Source organism: Sorghum bicolor, chromosome 8 (genome assembly GCF_000003195.3).
Source record: "Sorghum bicolor cultivar BTx623 chromosome 8, Sorghum_bicolor_NCBIv3, whole genome shotgun sequence".
In the NCBI taxonomy this organism is placed as follows: Eukaryota; Viridiplantae; Streptophyta; class Magnoliopsida; order Poales; family Poaceae; genus Sorghum; species Sorghum bicolor.
This window is the reverse complement of record NC_012877.2, coordinates 62,415,031-62,436,910: the sequence shown is the minus strand read 5'-3', so window position 1 is coordinate 62,436,910 and position 21,880 is coordinate 62,415,031. Positions and strand designations below refer to the sequence as shown.

The 21,880-nt window shown below is 41.2% G+C and overlaps 1 protein-coding gene across 1 annotated transcript; it reads left to right on the top strand.

The window, feature by feature from the left end:
* Window positions 17,624–21,680, top strand: LOC8065254 (protein NRT1/ PTR FAMILY 2.9). The gene is made up of 2 exons (XM_002443616.2): window positions 17,624–17,969; window positions 19,789–21,680. Exons 1-2 carry the CDS (start codon window positions 17,786–17,788, stop codon window positions 21,387–21,389), a joined length of 1,785 nt encoding a protein of 594 aa, XP_002443661.2. The 5' UTR covers window positions 17,624–17,785; the 3' UTR covers window positions 21,390–21,680.

Here is a 21,880-nt window from a genome sequence, read left to right as displayed (position 1 = left end):
CTCGTGTGTGTCATCAACAATAAGAAGAAATAAATCAGTATGGAAGCAAATAAAGACAAACAAAAAAAAGAAAAAAAAATGTAGTATCACGTAGGGAGAGCATATAGCAAGCTACGGAACATGTGCATTACTGGAATATATTGTCAATGTCAAATGTTGATATGATATGTCTTAGAATATATTAGATCTTAGCACACATTCTCAAAACGTAAAAGAACGAGAATGTGGGCCGTCGTTCCCAGGCTACTGTATTGGACTAGCTGCTATAGCTAAGTGTGGTAGCTAGGTAGCAAGTCAAGACGACGACGTCGCTCGATCGATCGATCTAGTCGGCTGGCTAGTGGCGGCGTGGAGCTTTGACGTCTCTGCCACTGCATGCACTCCGCTAGAGCTAGCTAGCGCTGACTCCGTGACTGCTGCGTGCATTGTATGTTGACATTTCCTACAAGTTCATTCCTAGCCACTGTCTGACTCCGATCCTAGCTAGTCGATCGGCCTGCTGCTTTCAGCTCAAGTATAGAAGATTATTAGAGATCGAGGTTATTGTCAGATGGAGACATATACATCGACTTTATAAGATTTTTAGAACACCTTGTGATTTATAGGATAGAGGAAGTTCGAAGCATTATATTAACATCGTCGGCAAGCAGGCATCTTTCAGTTTGTCAGTTGGCGTTATCGCCGGCGTCTTTTCGATCAGTTTGTCAGTTAGCGTGCTCTACTAGTCCAACCGCAAGCGGTTGCGCTTGTATCTGACACCGGCCGGGAGAATGGATGTGGATGAGCCGTCTGCCCCTGTCGTGTGGGATCAGAATTCCAGTCGTTCACACGCATACTTGCAGCCATTTACAGATGATAGAGATACTACATACTAGCTACTGATCCTGGTGCCCTGTATTCCGGTGCGGTCAGGTTGACTGATTGATCGACTAGGCTAGCTAGCTGCGTCGATCTGCAGCTAGCACATTTGTCTCAAATTATATTAAAAAAAAATCCAATATTTAAGTATGGGCATGCAGGGAAGACTGATTTAAATTTGTTGCGTATACGACCGCCAATTATTGTGAGATGACTACTGATGATGATAAAGTGATGAAACAGCAACATATATACAGCACACGGTTGCATTGCTATATTTGCAAAAGAAAAACAATACAGTTTCGATCAACTTGGTTTCTTCTAGCTCGTCTTCTGTTATTATCAATCACACTCCTGTTGCTGGTGCGTAATTAATCAGACTAGATAGCAATGACAATGACAAACGCCTAACTGGCCGGTGTTATATTATCCACCGGCAAAGCTAGCTAGCTTGAGCTAGGGGCGGCCTTGCGTTGGCGGTATCATCCGTTTCGTAGAACTACTGCCGGCTCGAAAATTAGCAAGGGTTAGAGGTTACTAATATTTATACAAACTAGTTAATTACAATGTGTTCTCTGTCATGGTAGTGGCGGTGATATATATATACGTTGTTTGAACTTATATTAGGTCCTCTTTGGCAGGGATTTCGGTTTCTTCGGAAATAGGGTGAAGCTATTGAAAATCACATTTTTGTGACGACGACTTAATTGTTTCTAGGCGAAACGGCTCAAGCTTCATCACTTTTTCTGGTTCTTCTTGCTTCCACAAATTGTTTTCACGTATGCATGTTTGCCCAGGTTTTCAATTACCTAAATTGGTGGAGAAGTTCTAACGAGACACTGCCAAAAAGAACATTAATAGTATTAATTATTATGCACTTGGAAAGAGACGGGTTGGAGGGAGAGAAAGGACTCACGTCCACTCGAGGAGTGTATGTAAGATCCTATTTAGCAGAGTTTTTAGAACGGATTCTCTGCCGAATTATTCAGCAGTGAAAACAATTTCTCAGATAAAAAATGTTCCTCTACCGGTTCTGTGAAGTGATTTTCTGTATCATGACTTTGAGTTTTTATGCTAAAGAACAGAATCACTTCTCTTAGAAAATCAGCTCAGAATCGAATAGATACTAAACATGCCCTAAATTCCATCTCATCTGTTAGGCACGCTGCTTGGGGCCTTGTTTAGATCTTTTTTTTTAATTTGGGTACTATAGCACTTTTGTTGATATTTAATAATTATTGTCTAATTATGGACTAACTAGACTTAAAAGATTCGTCTCATAAATTACCGGTAAATTGTGCAATTATTTTTTAATGTATATTTAATGTTCCATACATGTACCGCAAGATTCAATATGATAGGAAATCTTGAAAAGTTTTTAGATTTTGGGTCTAACGGCCTTGTTTAGTTCGAGAATTTTTTTGGCTTTGGCTACTGTAGCACTTTCATTTGTATTTGACAATTATTGTTCAATCATGGACTAACTAGGCTTAAAAGATTCGTCTTACAAATTATGGCTAAATTATACAATTAATTTTTGTTTTTATCTATATTGATACTCCATACATTTGTCCAAGATTCGATGTAATGAAAAATCTTAGGCCTTGTTTAGTTCACAAAATTTTTTGTTTTTGGGTACTGTAGCATTTCGTTTTTATTTGACAAACATTGTCCAATCACGGAGTAACTAGGCTCAAAAGATTCATCTCACAAATTACAGGTAAACTGTGCAGTTAGTTTTTATTTTCGTCTATATTTAATGCTTCATGCATACGACCAAAGATTCGATGTGACGGGAAATCTTGAAAATTTTTACGAACTAAACAAGGCCTTATAATTTTTTTAAGGCCTTGTTTAGTTCCAAAATATTTTGCAAAATCAACACTGTAGCTCTTTCGTTTGTATTTGACAAATATTATCCAATCATGGACTAACTAGGCTCAAAAGATTCGTCTTGTCAATTTCGACCAAACTGTATAATTAGTTTTTATTTTTATCTATAATTAATACTTCATGTATGTGTCTAAAGATTCGATGTGATGGAGAATCTAAAAAATTTTGTAAAATTTTTTGGAACTAAACAAGCCCTAAACTATGCCTAAACCGGGAATGGATGGAGTGAAGTAGTGTACTCGTTCGGCGCTCGTGGGGGGTGCGGTTTTCAAGGGACGATCAAGAGGTAGGGAAATAATTAATGTTATTTGGACGCATATGCAGACATGCATGTGGGTGATCACAATCGCAAAGTCTTTGCATGTAAGGCCTTGTTCAGTTCGATGTGACGGGGAATCTTGAAAAGTCTTTTCATGTGGGTGATCACAATCGCAAAGTCTTTCCATGTAATCGCAAAGTCTTTTCATGTATATTTAATGCTCCATGCATGTGCCGCAAGATTCGATGTGACGGGGAATCTTGAAAAATTTTGCGAACTAAACAAGGCCTAAAATACCCAGCTCCAAGCAGTAAAATCATGCAAGCAAGAGAAGAGAAGAGATGATCAACCGTGAATGGGACGGACGACGACGTCCAAGCAGCTAGCATGTGAACAAAGACTAACTCGATTCACACCATGACATATACTAATATATACTCCCTCCGTCTCTGAAAGAATCAATTTCTAGAGTTATCCTATGTCAAACTTTTTAAACTTTGACCAAATTTCTAGAAAAAAATGCTAAGATTTATAGTATCAAATTAGTATTATTAGATTCATCATAAAATATATTTTCATATAATGTGTATTTTATATTATAGATGTTGTTACTCTTTTCTATAAAGTTAGTCAAACTTTAAAAAGTTTGACTGGTACGGATCCTAGGAATTGATTCTTTCAGGGACGGAGGGAGGGAGTATATGAACGATCGAATGAACTGGATTCTTCTTCCTTTGTTTTCTTATGGTTTATTAGGCCAGCAGGCAGGCTAGACGTCCACACAAGTCAGAACAAAAGCAATTATTAACAAGTATAGTAACTAACAGTATAGTGACCGTGCAAGGACAATATCTTTTATTTACTCGCCTCCGCGTGCTCTCCCTGCTACTCTATCTATGTGCACATGTGCTTCTCAGACATTGCGTACGTTACGTTGAAGTATCTTCCGTTTGACTGGCTGATGATTATAGATAGAAAAATCAGTTAAATTGTGAGAAGGAGTGTGCATAAAAAAAGAATACAATCATAGCTCAAGATCAAGTTAAAGTATCTTAAGTTTAATTAATATCTATAGTATTAAACAAGTATTATTATTATGGTCTATTTGGCATAGCTTTATCACCAGCTTCATGAATTATTTGAAGTTGTTTTTTTTTTGCCAAACATGTATTTTTCAAATAGCTTCACTAATTCACTAATGAAGCTTCTTAATCATGCTCTTAGGTAGGAATGAGATGAATTGAAGCTAAAAGTAATAGGTTTTCATAGTTTTACCTCGTACGGTGTGTGGGATTTTGTGAGAGCAAGTTTTTAAGAAACTACGTGCATAACTGCTTTATCAAACAGTTCACCAAAACAACTTTAGCTTTGCCGATAAATTTGCTTGTAGAGCTAAAGTCCAAAAATCTGATTTACCAGTAAAGTTGTTGAGTTAAAGTAATAGGTTTTCATATTTTTATCTATATATGGGGGTTCTCTCATAGCTGCGTCGTGCAATTCTCTCTGCTTAATGAAAAACGGGCTATATTTCCCGATCGCGAAAAAAATATTTTTATCTATATATTTAGTTGAATTTTAGATTCGACTTTTAATGAAGAATGTATCTAGATACTTCCTCTAACTCTGAATAAATCTTTTGACGAGCGGAGGTGTAACATTAGAATAGTAAAAGCTAGCGTAGGTAGCGGTGCCTAGCACTCCTAGCAGCAGAGATACTCCATTCTGTAGAGAGAGAGAGAGAGGGATGGAAAACAATGACTACACAATCTATCATGCATTATTGATTCTAGCTTATTCAATTCGGAAGCTATGTAATTGGCTAATTAGAGCCGTGATTGTTCAGTAGATCCTGGAGTGAATCATGAGTACAACGACTAGGTATTGTCGTCAATTGCCATGTGCGTCTCAAACATTATGTTGAAGTATCTTCAGTTCGACTGGCTGATGATGATAGATAGAAAATCAGTTATTCAACTGTGAGGAGTGTGCATAAAAAAATACAATTATAGTACTGAAAAGTTTGACTAATTATATATAAAAAGTTTTTATATGTAATTAAATAAATATTATTAGATTTATCATGAGATGTATTTTTATAGTATATCTATTTAATGTTATAAATAATAATATTTTTATCTGTATATTTGATCAAACGACTTTAGAATACATCTACATACTTCTTTTCAAGAAAGGAGGGGGGGGGGGCATTTGAATAGTAAAAGGTAGCGGTGCTCCATTCAGTAGAGAGAGATGGAAAACAATGGCTAGATACACAATCTATCATTGCATTATTATTGATTCTAATAGCTTATTCAATTTGGAAGCTACGTAATTGGTCAATTAGAGCTGTGATTGTTCAGTAGATCTTGAGTACAGCGACTAGCTATTGTCAATTGTCATGTCAGACAGTGCATATATAAGGCCTTGTTTAGATCTAAATTTTTTTTTGGATTTTGACACTGTAGCACTTTCGTTTTTATTTGACAAACATTATTCAATCATGAAGCAACTAAGTTTAAAAAATTCGTCTCGTGATTTACAAGTAAACTGTGCAATTAGCTAGTTATCTTTTTTTATTTATATTTAATGTTTCATGCATGTACCGTAAGATTCGATGTGAATCTTGTAATATCATCATCAAGTTTATAACGCACTTAGACTACAGTAGAATTTATATTAATTACTCCTTGTCGGGTAGTACTACACATACTGTAGGTATGATGATGACCACAAAAAAAAGGGCACTTCAAGGGATGTTGGCTTAAACAAACCGCGCACCCCTAAAAAAAATCTATGTACAAGATCGGTTCTGCTCAAACAACTGCCACTAGAATCCTATTTAAACTTTTGAAATTTTATTGCTATTCATCGCCTGTTGCCATGCCAATCGTTTGTCTGTCATATCGTCTATATATACCTCTGATCCAACCTTCAATAAAGTTATCGTCTAATAAAAATTATTCCCATCCTTTCACAAAAAAAGCCTTCTGCAAAATATGAGAAGAAAAAAATAGAGAGAGAACTGCATTGGGAGAAATGAGTGCATGAAAAAATTGATTGAGAAACTACTAGAGTTAGACTGATGCCAAATCAGGAGAAGAAACGATGGGCAGCGGTGGGTTTTTATGGAGTGAGAGAGATAAATATGCTTGGGTTCTAATTATATAATAATCAAAAGAGGGATTAACATGGCATGAGTAATTCGAATTGATGTATGCTAATCCTAGAGAATGGAGTAGATGGAATCACTACCATAGAAGCATTATATATCCTCGTCAACTTGAAAACCCTCATCGCTGCTGTATTTGCGCTTCGGCGGTTAAAGTGGGACATGAAAATCCTCATTACCACTGTTTGAAACCGACGGTGTAAATTGATTAAGAAAATAAAAAAGCAATAGAGAGGGGCAGCCATTGTCCTTTCACACCTACACCATTTTCCGCCCTCATGCACCGGATTGAGGTGTTCTGTTGCACCCATTTGTGTTTGTTTGTGTCCACGCCCGCTACCCTTGCATATATCGGGGATGGGACCGCACGAGGGGGTAAGGGTGTCCGGCTAGGGATCAGGTGAGGGAGAGAGAGGGGGATGCTCTGTGTCGGGGACAGAGGATAGGAGAGAGAGAGAGGGCACGGGAAGATGAGCTAGGTTTTCTGGCTAGTTATATACAAATGTCAGTTTGTGGCTTCAACAGATGGTCGAAACTAGACTAATTTTCACCGCCGGTTCATGACACGAACCGATTGTGATATATTATCAGTAAGGACACTCACAATGCAAGACTCTATCATAGAGTCCAAGACAATTAATTACATACTATTTATGGTTTTTTGCTGATGTGGCAGCATATTTATTAAAGAAAGAGGTAGAAAAAAATAAGACTCCAAGTCTTATTTAGACTCTAAGTCCACATTGTTCGAGGTAATAAATAACTTTAGACTCTATGATAGAGTCTGCATTGTGAGTGTCCTAATGGTTTCACTAGATTCATTGATGAAAATACCATTAGTGGTGAGTTCTCTGTTGGACGGATGCAATTTCCAGGTATGGTGCAAGATAAATACTAATCAATAACTTAGTTGATTTCAATTAATGATGATTGCTAGTGGGATGGAAAAGACGGAATGGCCATGGGCCTGGACGGACGAATTTGGCTAGCAATACGAATCAAATGGTTTAGATTAGTTGATGACATACATCGTGTTGTAGAGTAAGATCAGATAGTGGGTGTTTGCTTTAAAAGATATATAAAGATGCCAAATACTAACCTAAAAGTGTTTTTATATAATGGAAAACATCTGCCTTTAAATATAATCTCTCCGTTCTATAATAAATGACGTTATGGGATATGTACAGATCAAATTTTCTCAACTTTAGCTTATATAAAAACTATTCCTAGTCGAGTGTCATAGGACTTAATCAAGGAGTACGATGTAGCGTAGTATAGTAATGGGTGCGCATCCAGTAATCTGCCGAGATATACTAATTAGTTTGAGTACCGGCTTTGACACCATCTGTGGCTGTGCAGATGCAGCAGGGCCGACATGACTTCCTTAGCATTTGCACGGATATGTCATGAGCATCGAGAACACGCGAGACGGAATCTAGCTATAGCGCGCCTTCAGGGTATTCCGGCCTTTTTCAGTTTCCAAAAGTTTTTTTTTATTTCAATACTATAGTATTCTCGTTTTTATTTGACAAACATTGTCTAATCAAAGTAACTAGATTTAAAAAATCTGTCTCGCGATTTACAGACAAACTATACAATTAGTTTTTGTTTTCATGTATATTTAATATACCATATATATACCGTAAGATTCGATATGACGAGGAATCTTAGAAAATTTTGGATAGTTTTTAGAAATAAACAAGGCCTCATATGGGAGCAGCGCGTGGCAGCTGGTGCACTACACTATCTCTAGTGTAATATACAGTACATACACAGCACTGCTACTGCACGCAGCTATTTAGTCTAACTAAGCTAGTTACATATTCAGACGAGCCCGGCCGGACGTGTGTAGCTACTACGTACGAAAAGGACAGCAAATAAATAGCACATACAATACAGTATATACCAAACTTGCATTTGCACAGCGTGTCATTCTCAAGCTTAGGCCTTGTTTAGATCTGAAAAAAATTTGGATTTCGCTACCGTAGCACTTTCGTTTGTTTGTGATAAATATTGTCCAATTATAGACTAATTAAGGTCAAAAGATTTGTCTCGCGATTTACAGTCAAAAGTGATTAGTGTTTTTTTTCGTCTATATTTAATGCTTCATGCATGTGCCGCAAGATTCGATGTGACAGGAAATCTTGAAAACTTTTTGAATTTCGGGGTGAACTAAACAAGACCTTAAATAGTACACATGTATATGCATGTCTTGAGCTGTTGTGTGCTATGTATTGGATTATTGGATCCATGTGCATCCATCGGTTTCTCGACGATAAGCTCTCCTGTCGTCGATCGTATGCGTCGACCTCGATTCCGATGCCACAAATTACAGGATCGGAATATGATGGCAACCAACACATACAGATTATTACGCAGTTGACTGGTGCCTCGTGCCTGTTTAGTGTAGCTATCTGTGTATCTTTTCATAGAAGGATATTAGTACTTTTGCAAAGTGACTCATCGTGCCATTATTAGCTAACTAGTTTGTCATCAGTCATGTATAGTATATCACATCATGTAGCTAGCTAGTGCGTGCATATATATAGTGGCAAAGGCCCAGTTGTACACTTTAATTTGCTACTGCGCGCACGCGCGCGGATGATCGATGTGTACACTACTAGCTAGCTAATTTTTGTGACAGATGAAAACGCCATGGGATCGACCGACGACGATGATCTGTTGATGAGATCGATATACGGACCGGCCGGCCGGTGATCCAATGCAAGCTGCACTATCGTACGTGTCCATTGACCGGCCGGCCGGCCGGCCACTACTGATCTCCACTGCCAATACCTCGCAGGCCAGTGATGACATCCGATGTGGAAATAATTGGCCTTGTTTACTTCCACCCAAAAATGCAAAATTTTTCAAGATTCCCCGTCACATCGAATCTTTAGACGCATGCATGGAGTATTAAATATAGACGAAAATAAAAACTAATTGCACAGTTTGGTCGAAATTGACAAGACGAATCTTTTAAGTCTAGATAGTCCATAGTTGAATAATAATTACCACAAACAAACGAAAGTGCTACAGTATCACGAAATGTTTTCGTTCACGAACTAAACAAGGCCTGAAATGACGAAAAGCTAGCTAGCAGGCATGAGGATAGGTACACAGACTGACAGACAGGTGTTGGATCAAATCTTAATTTGGGTAGTCTTATCATTCAGACCAAAAACACTAGAGAGGAAAATTCTGGTTGTGCTATAGCTAGCTGTCACAACCACAAGCTAGCTAGCAGCAAAATAGATAGAAACTGCTGGAAGCTAGGATCATCGAAATCTCGATATGATCTCACCATCTGCCGATCGATGATCATCAGTCACCTGTGTTTCATCAGGAAATTTCTAATATTATATTAATTATATATTGCTGATGATATTGGGGCACACGTGCACCTCAGATCAGATCAGTTTCTGTGGACTGCTTACTTCGGCCGGCTGCTTTTTTGGATCCGATCCGCTCCATTGGTTTCCAAATTCTGCTTCGCCATCGCCAGCTCTGCTTCTTCAAGCATGCATGCATGCTCCGGAGAGAAAAGCTAGTGCGATTGATACTTCGGGAGCTAGAATGAAGCAGTCGTGTATTAGTGGACCTAAATAAAAGTGGCATGCATTTTAGGATGTGGACACATTCGAGGGCAAGTTTAAGGAATAAGGATGTGTATCAAAATACGTACGTTCCAAGAGTTATTTAGGAACTTGAATTAATTGTACTCCTAATTAATAAGATAAGTTAGGAATTATATCTTTTTTTTCCGCAACCGTTGCACGTCTTCAATTATAAAGAGAAAATGGGGGTCTTTACATGAATTAGCAGCAAAAGCATACTCCAGCTATGCATATCTAGAGAGAGAGAGAAAAAAGGGTGCAGAATGACTTATAATTTACAACGAAAGTAGCACATTTTGGTTCTTATACTAGAACTAGAGAGCCATGCTACAAACTTCAGGAAACATGCATGGGCCTTGTTCGCTTCAACTCAAAAACTAAAAACTTTTCAACATTTTTCGTCACATCTAATCTTGCGGCACATGCATGTAGCATTAAATATAGATAAAAATTAAAACTAATCACACAGTTTGTCTGTAAAATCGTGAGATGAATCTTTTAAGCTTAGGTAGTCCATGATTCGACAATAATTATCAAATAAAAATAAAAATGTCCAAACCAAAACAAATTGGAACAAAACAAGTCCCAGGTCCATGCATGGGATCACGTACTATATATGCACTATATATGACAGGCATGGAGGAGAGCAACAGTAAATAAATTAAACCAAACTGAATCATTCGTTCATTCATTTCTAGGGTGCAAGTGCTACTTACTCCAACTGGATCGAGTACCGGCAGGCCGTTTCGTCATATGCATATATGCATATGCATGCATTCTGCACTACAGGGCCGGATCCGGATGGATGATCCATGGTTCGGAGTACAAGAACAAAATGCATGCTCCTGCTAGCTAGTAGTCGTGTAGTCAAATGTTGCGGGCGTGCTCCAAATTGCTCCAGTACTGTTGCCCGCCCGGCCCCGTGACATGACATGACGTGACGTTTCGTCCGGTATAGCAACGAATCTTATGATATATATATATAGAATATTAAATATAAATAAAAAATAACTAATTATACAGTTTATCTATAATTTACGAGATAAATTTTTTAAACCTATTTAATTTATAATTAGACAATATTTATCACATATAAACGTAAGTACTACAGTGCTCATTTTGCAAAAAAAAAAACTAAACAAGGCTCTAGTAGTACACATTACACTTTTTTTTCTTTGAGAATTTTATAGAACACACATTACACTGAGTGGCTGCTTAATCGCATGTCATACTCAGTCAAGATCCATCCATCCATGTACGTACATCCATCAGACGACTCTCTTGTGGTGTCTTGTCTGCAGTTGACTCCTTCAGCACTAGCTAGACTCGATGATGATCCCCCAACTTGTCGCGCGTATCATCCATCATCCTCTGGAAAACTTCCATCTTCCTTGTATTGCTCACGCACGCAACAACAATATTGTATGCGGTAAAAATGAAACAAGAAACATCTGTTTCAACAAATTAAAAGGTCTTATATATTTTCAGCAAACCTTTAGGTTCCGGTCTGCATTCGTGTAGGGATGAACATAAAAAGACACATGATAGATCAGTAGTCTGAACTCAACTCTCGATCGATCGGAGGCTCAAAGTCTCAGCAGGTAGTACGTACCAATATAATAGCAGGTCAGTGATCCATGACGTATACTAGCTATTAGTCTGGAAAAGGCTGAACCTAAGACCTGTAAATTTTTCTCCTCCTTCCGGGGTTTACGCGCTTCACCGTCGCTCACTAAATTTAACCTTGAAAGAGATAGAGAGGGATAAAAAAAAATGGAAACCTGTGTGTCGCTGCCTGCTACAGTACAGTACCTATGTAGATATTTCCACACTGCAATTGATAGTGTAGTATAGGAGCGTGGATGCTGGTTCATATATACAGTAGACGAAAATAGTACGTATTTCCTTAATTAGGCCTTGTTTAGTTCCCCAAAAATTTTGCAAAATTTTTCAGATTCCCCGTCACATCGAATCTTTAGATGTATGCATGAAGTATTAAATATAGATAAAAATAAAAACTAATTGCATAGTTTGGTCGAAATTGACGAGACGAATCTTTAGAGTCTAGTTAGTCCATGATTGGACAATATTTGTCAAATACAAACAAAATTGCTACAGTGCTCATTTTGCCAAAAAAAATTGGAACTAAACAAGGCCTTAGTTGGAGACCTTTGACACCGGCCTTCAGCAATTGTACAGACGCCAAAGTAGCATTTTCTAAGATTTTTTTCCTGCATTTTCAAGTTAAAGAATGACACCTCGTGCCAAGCTTGTTGAGAACCACCATTTTTAATATTTCCACCACATCAGTGAGAAAGGGTCAAACTTGGTCTGCTGTCTAGAATGCTTTGTCAGCACTCAGGAGCACTGTAGTATGAATCGCCGCATGTGACGGTTGATCACCCACAAGTATCAGGATCACGGGTCGTCCTTTCTCTCTGATCGATCTGTCTCTGCCATAGGCGGAGCTCTCCATTAGGCACACTGGGGCAGCTGCCCCAGCTACCGCCGGTGTGGCTTCCTATTCCGAGCTTCTCCTTCCCAATGTGCTGTGTGCAGCGTTGTTTCTTGACTCTGGCACAAGTAAGACTGAAGCGATATACAGTAAGGGCTACGAGCCTCCAACTTAGACCCTCGGCCAGCAATGCCTGCTGGTCCTGGACCATGGCCCAGACCCAATATACAGATGACTCCCAAGTTTTTTTTGACAAGTAGATAACTCCCAAGTTGAAGTCTCAACAGGTGATACCAATAGTATCAAAATATTTGAACATCTATTTGTGCAAGAGCAACACACCAAAAAAATGAATATTTGAGTTGTTTATATCCTGTTTTGTTCTTCATCTTGTGGAGAAATTCTTCCATCTTCTGGAAATAAACCTCAATGCACCAAGTTACAAAAATGTATTGCAGGTGACCATTTATTAGACACTTAAACTCTCATTTGTGTGATATCAATAAAAATATGCCTACGATCACATGTGTCCACGCCCCACCTAAAATTTCGTATGAACTCTCTGCCAAACAAAATTGTTGGGAAAGAATGCGTGCAAATTGCTCTTTGGATCGATTTGAGTCATATATATATTGGTGGTGATCTGATGATGATCCACACGCTAATTAATAAAAACAAAATATATGTACGGAGGAAAGTAGAGTGCCTAACTACTACAGTACTTTATTAGTTTACTAGCTAGTTTATATGGTTCGGTTTGGAGGGCAAGAACAGGCCTGCCTAGCTAATTCATCGTACTCCGTAAGCGACAGCGTGGCCCGACAGAGATACTACGTACGGTAGGGTAGGACTAGCTAGGAGTGTGGCTGCTTGATATTTACACTCTCCATATCTGTAAAAAAAATGTTGTTTAGGATAACACACTAGTAGAAAAGAGTACAACGCCGACGCCTTTTTTTTATACTACAGGCGGTTGTAGTTATCACGCGTCTATGGTGTAAAAAGGGCGGTGTCAGAATTACGAACCGCGTGAAGATGCATTTTCACAGGCGGTTTTCCTAACTAAACCGCCTGTAGAAATCATGCATTTCTACAAGCGGTTGTCCTAAGGAACCGCCACTAGAAATCATATTTCTACAGGCGGTTTTCCTAACAAAACCGTATGTAGAAATCATGTATTTCTACAGGCGGTTCTCCTAAGAAACCGCCTGTAAAAATTTCTACAGGCGGTTTGTTAAGAAAGCCGCCCGTAGAAATAATCTGAAATTTAATTTTTTGAATTTTTTAAATGACCTTGTTTGAAAAAACTGTCAAAATGAAAGTTGTAGATCTCGAAAAGTTATGAAACTTTGTAGTTGATAAATTTTTCATTTGACATCATCTTGTCGTCGAAAACTACGTTTGAATTTCTTAAATTTGAAATTCAAATTTTGTAAATGACCTCGGATGGAAAAACTTCCAATATAAAAGTTGTAGATCTTAAAAAGTTATGAAACTTTGTAGTTGACAACTTTTCCATTGGAATCAGTTTAGGGCCTCAAATAATCAATATATGCTCGGTTTGTGATAATATGTGGGGAACTAAACTCTAATATAGACACAAGTGAGTGATAGGTGGAGTGGTAGAGGAGGCTACGCGTAAGGGCAAGGTCTCAGGTTCGAATCCCACCGGCCGTGAAACACGCGATTTTACGTGAAAAAAAGCGCGACTTGCGACTTCGATCTTCGTCGGGCGGGCGAATAGACAATGGGCCTTCCCTGTATTAAAATATTTTTTTTTCTATTTTTAAAAACCGATTTCCTATTTTCTGAAAAAAGATTTCTACAGGCGGTTGGCATAACTGAACCGCGCGATTTTACGTGAAAAAAAGCGCGACTTGCGACTTCGATCTTCGTCGGGCGGGCGAATAGACAATGGGCCTTCCCTGTATTAAAATATTTTTTTTCTATTTTTAAAAACCGATTTCCTATTTTCTGAAAAAAGATTTCTACAGGCGGTTGGCATAACTGAACCGCCTGTAGAAATGTATTTCCACAGGCGGTTCTTAGTTACCGCCTGTAGAAATGTCCCATTTCCGCAGACGGTGTTGAAAAACGCCAGTAGAAATGGGTTTTCAGCCGCCTGTAGAGTATGCGTTTGTACTAGTGACAGCAGTCTTCAAAATCTATTTTTAACTCTTTATTAGTTTTATAAAATAATTATTAAAAAAATGATATATGTATATTTTTATAAAATATTTTTCAAGAAAAAATTATTTATATGGTTTTCATATTTCTAAACTCAACCACTTAAAAGTTTATTTATAATTTATGTTCTTAATGTTTGGCTTAAAACTTGTTTAAAATGGTTTTTTCACCGATATAAATATGGAGGGAGTATATGGTACGCGGGTGCAACGTACTAACGTATCCTGCAACCAGAACCAGAACGCAATACAGGCCCGCTTGACGTGTCGATACATATGGACAAGAAAGGAAGCAGGCACGCAGGTCGGTAGGCATACTAGACAAAACACCTCCAAACTTAGAGCAACTCCAGCAGTAGCCCTCAAAACTAGGCCTCTACTTTTACTTTGGGTGCTCCCCTACTTCTTGGGGCTCAACTTTTTTACTTCAACTCCAACAGTAGCACCCAAATTTGGAGCCCCAAACCTATTCCAGAGAGAATGACAGAAGAGACCCACTTGTCAGTGTCTTTTTCTTCTTCCTCTTTCTTCTTCCTTTGGACATGGACACAATTAGAGCATCGAGCCGGTTACCGTAGGGTGTCATGCACATGCAAGGGTAGAGAGAGAGAGGGAGCATGCGCTGGGGCTAGGACACACGATGGAGGATGGGGGCTGCCCTGTTGGGCCAACAGGAATGGGGTATGGGGGAGAAATATGGGTGCCCAGCCAAATATGGGGTCTGGAGTAGGGGCCCTGCTGGAGTAATGTTTTTAGCCTGGGCACCCATATTTAGCTATTGGGGCTTGAGTAGGGGCCTGCTAGAGTTGCTCTTAGTATTCCCTCCGCTCTGGCCTAAAATACAAGATACCCCTAGCTAGCAAGAGTTTCGTTAGTTTGGTGAGAGATTTTTTTCCCCTTTACAAATTAGGTAGTTTGGTTACCAACTTACTTTGTTTTGTACTGAAAATTCTAAAAAGATATGTATCAACCTTACGATTATTCAATTCGAACTATAACACTCACCCACTTTTGACAGTTATATGATTCCAGAAGATGATAAAGAATTGGGTATCAATCATGTTTATTATATTTAGAAGTTGACACATATTTCATTATATATGAAACCCCTCTTCCCTAAACCAAGCACCAAAACGATTACATACTAATAAAAAAATATACAATTGTGACTACAGCACTGGTGTGATCACCTGAGCAGCGCCATTAACGACCTTAGCTAGCTAGGTGCTCGAAGCCGGCCGGCGAGGCACCACCGATCGATCAATCTCCTGCTGTATCATCAATCCATCCAGCTCCATATCTCTCTCTCTTTCTCTCTCGACAAGAGAGAGAGCGCGCGCGCGCTTAATTTTTTCTCCACCTCGGTATAACGAGGAGTTTACTATATGAGACTCGTAGAACTAATAATAATGCCTTTACGTCTATGGCCTGTTTACATTCCAAATCTTTACATCCTAAATTTTTACACAGTTTGGGGGCTCCAAGGTCCCAAATTTCAAATCTTTACAGCCAAGTTTTACAAACCCCTGTTTAGATTCATTCTTCCAAAAAATGCTCATTTCTCCAAAAGTTTTGGCTGTTTGGCTGCATCTAAACAAACCCTATATATCGTTATAGAATTTGTGCATTAAAAGATGGTCTTGTATTTCATCTAGTAATTAAGATCGCTAGCTTGGTACGTAGGGGCCGTTTGGCCGGATTAATTTCTACAGTAACCGCACCGGACCACGATCGATCGAGGAACGACCATACCAAAGGAGGCCCCAATTAACTAACCGTGGTCGATCGGTACCATGCACGTACGTGCAGCAGTGGTAGCTAGTATTATTGAGTAAACGCGTGGTGGAAGAGAGGTCCATGCATGTGTATAAGCGGCCGGGCGGGATCCGCGTGACAGACGTGTGTGTGCATGTATATGTATGTGTGATGACTGGTCTGAAACGTACGCGGCGTGCATGTGAGGTGCATCTCACTCTCTCGCGTGTGTACGCGTGGACTGTCTCTAGCTAGCAACCATGACCCAAAATAATGAGGCCTTGTTTAGTTCCTCAAAAATTTTGTAAAATTTTTCAGATTCCCCGTCACATCGAATCTTTAGACGTATGCATGGAGATATAGATGAAAATAAAAACTAATTGCACAGTTTGGTCGGAATTGACGAGACGAATCTTTTGAGTCTAGTTAGTTCATAATTAGATAATATTTGTCAAATACAAACAAAAGTGCTACTATTTCTATTTTACAAGTAAACAAGGCCTGAGACCCATTTATCCTTTGGCAAATAGTTCAATATCTATTTTGGTTCTTTTCCAACAAAACTTAAAAAGACAATCCTTTTTTTTAAATAGGTCTCGAGGAGATAGAATATCTAAACTTAGATTATGTCTCTCATGACATTTAAAATATATAGGCGGTCGGTACTTTGTTGGAAGCTATATGTATTGCATTGGGTTAGAGATTGATTTTGGATTTGAGTTATGCAATAGGTCGTCTCCTGTTGGAGACGTACATCCCATCAAAGCTTAAGGTAAGTGACGGTACGGTATGGCACCCTGGCCCCCAGCAGCTAGCCTGTGTTTCGATCGATCTTTTCGCTTTCTACGGCGCGGCGCGCGTCGTCTCTGTACTATAGTTTATACGGTATACGTTTGGCGTGTGGGTACTAGTAGTCGAAGAAAAGACAGAGAGAGGGTGTAGGCTTGGTAGCAGCCGACGACGGATGGCGCGCGGTACCAGCAGCTCGGATTGCATTGCAATTGGCAGCCTGCCCTGCAGACCACGAGTCCGGCAGTCTATCGCCTGCTTCCCCTTCATTTTCGCCAGCAGCTAAGGCCCTCTTAGTTTCTCGCCCAAAATTTTTTTCATCCATCACATCGAATCTTTAGATACATACACGGAATATTAAATTAAATATACATAAAAAATAAACTAATTACATAGTTTGGTTGAAAATCGCGCGACGAATCTTTTAAGTATATGTGCTAATGACAGAATAATTATGTTTAATAGATTTGCCTTGCAGTTTCCTGACGAGCTATGTAATTTATTTTTTTATTAGTTTTTAAAAACTCTTCCCGACATCCTTCCAACATATTCGATGTGACACCCAAAAAATTTTCATTTCGCATTAAGCTAGCAGGCAGCTGTGCCTCGCTCGCGCGCTTGCTTATTTATACGGCCGACCCAGTGGCTCCTCTCTACTCACTCTCCTCTCCTCTCCTCTACTCTAATTATCAGCTAGCTAGCACATCCATCCATGAGCAGTTGAGTTGAGAGCACTTTAGCAGCAGCAGCTCTAGCCTAGGCTGTCCGTCCTCCTCCTTCGATTCCATCCATCGTACGTACTGTATGCATCAGGGGAGGATGCAATTAATAAAAGCCGTCGACGATCAGCGGCCGCCGCTGGAGATGCACGACGACAAGGCCTCCAACATGAAGCAGCTCTCCCACGACGACGACGACGACGAATCCTCCGACGCCGGCGAGCCAGCCGAGAACTACCGCGGATGGAAGTCCATGCCCTACGTCATAGGTACGGTGACCTCCCACACCATATACTTCCTCCTCCTTCAATTCCGTTCATAAAACAAAACAAAAACATGTAATAATTTCCACTTTTCAAAAACCAAATCGATTTGTGGTTTCATCAAAATTATAATATACAAAATAGTTAGCATATTTGTGATACTAGCTACACAATAAGTACCACCAAATTATTTTTGTAGGTAATCTAGCTAGTAGAGACGTACATAAACGTTATATAATACAAACACTAATCTCCTAGTTTCATCTTTAATTAATTTTTTTTGGAGTTGCACATATATTATACCACGCATCTTTGGTATATCACCTACGGACAACTGCTACTAGCTGTATACGTACGTTGTATCCTAGGATTTCAATTGTTTTTAATTTTCCCCACAACAAAGGTACTACACCATCGAGTAGTAGAAAACAAACCTCATCAACTCTCGGCTCCCCCACCCACCCCCCCCCCCCCCCTCTCCTTTTTTTCACTTATATATATATATATATATATATATATATATATATATATATATATATATATATATATGCACGCTAAAAGGTGATTAAATTAATCGGTCCAATTATAAATAGCCTTCCTACCGCACAACCAGATTTTTCAATTTTTCCTAGTAATGTGGAGTTCTCCTAGTGTTTTAGCATTTAAAATTTAGTATAAACTTTCCCTAGCTAGTAAATGCCTCTTAGTGAGGATTCCCTAGTGTTTGACTAGTGGTAGTATTTTATTACTAACTAAAAACACTAGGAGAACTCAACCATTTTAGTAGTACCGGCTGTTGCATAATAACTATATTGTATCTATATACTCCCTCTGTCCTCAAATATTAAATCAATTCCTAAAATCTGTGCAAGTCAAAGTATATTTAGTTTGATCAACTTTATATATAGAAAAGGGTAACAACATGTATAACATAAAATGAATATATTATAAAAATATATTATATGCTATATCTAATGATACCAATTTGATGTCATAAATATCTTTAAGGGATTTTTTTTTAGAAATAGTCAAAAATTTAAAAGTTTTTTTAAGAAAAAAAAACTTAAGACAACTCTAGGACGAATCTATTTATTCATGAGAGTACATGTGTAAATTAAAGCAGCACATACAGAGAATTAGAAAAATCAAATGGAGTAAGTAGTACAGGAATCTATTTAATTACTATTTAGGTGAGTACAGTAGCATATATATATGTTGCCTGCTTGATGTAACGAGCGTGTGATGGTTACCACATGTAATTTGGCTGTTGTTGTCAATCATTGGGCCCGGGGACAAGGAGGCAAGCGCACCCACGCGCACTGCTGCTACTATACTGCACTGCACAGTGCACACTGCTCCTGTGGTCCATGCATGTATCATGGATCGAAGACCACGCACGGAGCTGCCACAACCAAGCCATTTTGCTTTCACTCACCACCACGTACATGTACTAGCTAGTAGGCACGTACTAGTACGGAGTTCACCACCGCTCAAACCCCAGTGAAATGAAGAAAAGTTAAAAAGCTGCTGTGCACTGTTTCGATTTCGTCACTTGGATCGATCGATCGATCGATCAGTGTGTGCAGCCACTAAAAATAGACTGCGTCTGCCTACGTGGCACCCAGCATCAAGGCTGCATGCATGCATGCATGCATGCATGTATGAGCATGACTTTGCTAGCTCTTGATCGATCGAGCAATCATTCATTCATTGATCATTGAGCTAAAAGATGGATGGATCCATGCATGAGCATGAACGCAAGCGTATGCATGCAATGGCTGAATCGTATAGTAATCGATGATTCATGCATATGGGGGGCATGCAGGGAACGAGACTTGCGAGAAGCTGGGCACCATCGGCACGACGGCGAACCTGCTGGTGTACCTGACCACCGTGTACGGCATGACGGGCGCGAACGCCGCCACGCTGCTGAGCCTGTGGTCGGGCACCGTCAACCTGGCGCCGCTCCTCGGCGCCTTCCTCAGCGACTCCTACCTGGGCCGCTACACCACCATCGCGCTCGCCTCCGTCGCCTCCTTCCTCGGCATGATCATCCTCACCCTCACCGCCGCCGTGCCGTCGCTCCACCCCATCAATAACGGGCCCTCCTCGTCGCTCCAGATGGCCGTGCTGCTCTCCTCCTTCGCCCTCCTCGCCGTCGGCGCCGGCGGCATCCGCCCCTGCAACCTGGCCTTCGGCGCCGACCAGTTCGACCCGCGCACCCCGGCGGGTCGACGGGGCATCAACAGCTTCTTCAACTGGTACTACTTCACCTTCACCATCGCCATGATGATATCCGCCACCGTCATCATCTACCTCCAGAGCGACGTCAACTGGGCGCTGGGGCTCGCCGTGCCCGCCACGCTCATGGGCCTCTCCTGCGCGCTCTTCTTCATGGGCACGCGCCTCTACGTCCGCGTCCGCCCCGAGGGAAGCCCCTTCACCAGCTTCGCGCAGGTCCTCGTCGCCGCCGCCCGCAACCGCCGTCTCCCCGCGCCGTCGCCCGCCGACCTCTACGACCCGCCGCACCGGAGCAGCCTCGTCTCCAAGATCGCATACACCCACCAGTTCCTCTGCCTCGACAAGGCCGCCGTGCGCACCGACGACGTCGACAACAAGCCGGTCAACCCGTGGCGCCTCTGCACGCTGCAGCAGGTGGAGGAGGTCAAGTGCCTGGCGCGGCTGCTCCCCGTCTGGTCCTCCGGCATCGTCTACTACATCGTGCTCACCAACCTCGGCAACTACAACGTGCTCCAGGCCATGCAGACGGACCGCCACGTCGCCCGCGGCAGCAGCTTCCAGATCCCGGCGGGCTCCTTCGTCGTCTTCAACATGCTGGCGCTCACGCTCTGGCTCCCTTTCTACGACGGCGTGCTCGTGCCGGCGATGCAGCGCGTCACCAAGCGCGAGGGCGGCATCACCCAGCTGCAGCGGATCGGCGTCGGGATCGTGCTCTCCATCGTCACCATGCTCGTCGCCGCCGCCGTCGAGAGACACCGCCGCAGGGTCGGCGACGCCACCTCCTGCTTCCTGCTCGTGCCGCAGCAGATGCTGGCCGGACTCTCCGAGGCCTTCGCCGTCATCGGACAGGTCGACTTCTACTACAAGCAGTTCCCGGAGAACATGCGCAGCGTCGCGGGGGCGCTGCTCTTCCTGGGATTCGCCATCGCCAGCTACGCCAGCGGCCTCATGGTCACCGTCGTGCACCACACCACGGGTGGCAGCGACGGACGACCCGATTGGCTGGCGCAGGACCTCAACAAGGGACGCGTCGACCTCTTCTACCTGCTTATCGCCGCCATGGCCGCGGTCAACCTCGTCTACTTCGTCGTCTGCGCGCGCTGGTACAGGTTCAAGAAGCCGGCGGCAGCCGCCGACGTGGAGCTGGAGCTGGAGGGAAAGGCCGCAGCGCCTCCTCCTGTCTGAACGCTGTGGACGATCGAGGCGAGGAGCTATTTTCGTCTCCTTTTCCTTTTATTAATTACTCAAAATCAATCAAAAAGGAAAAAAGGACGACGAACTTGCCGTGCAGTGCAGGGTATGAAGAAAAGTAGCACTGTAGTAAAAGAGCACTAGTATATAGGTAGAACAGTAGACGTATAATTAAAGGCCAAGGGAGGGAGACAGGTTGCAATGCGAATCCAAATTGATGTATTATTGCTTGATGACTCCTCCATTCATGATATCAACATGATTAGCATCCATCTCAATTTTGGAGACTGACTGACTGACAGCAATTAATAAACACAAGGAAAGAGATAGCAGAGCATGTTATAGCAGATGCAGAGCAAGCACAAGGCTCAGAACAGAACAGAGCTCAAGGCAGGCAGCCTCCAAGTACCTTGCATAACTGACTTGCACCATGACATCCCGTTCCAGTCCCTGCTCTACCTGGACTGGACCCCGGCTTCTCCATT

Bases quoted from the DNA above. Each gene is read 5' to 3' on its own strand.
- LOC8065254 (XM_002443616.2), top strand. From the start codon at position 17,786: ATGCATCAGGGGAGGATGCAATTAATAAAAGCCGTCGACGATCAGCGG. The intron at 17,970-19,788 runs GTACGGTGACCT...GGGGGCATGCAG, and splicing joins GTCCATGCCCTACGTCATAG to GGAACGAGACTTGCGAGAAG.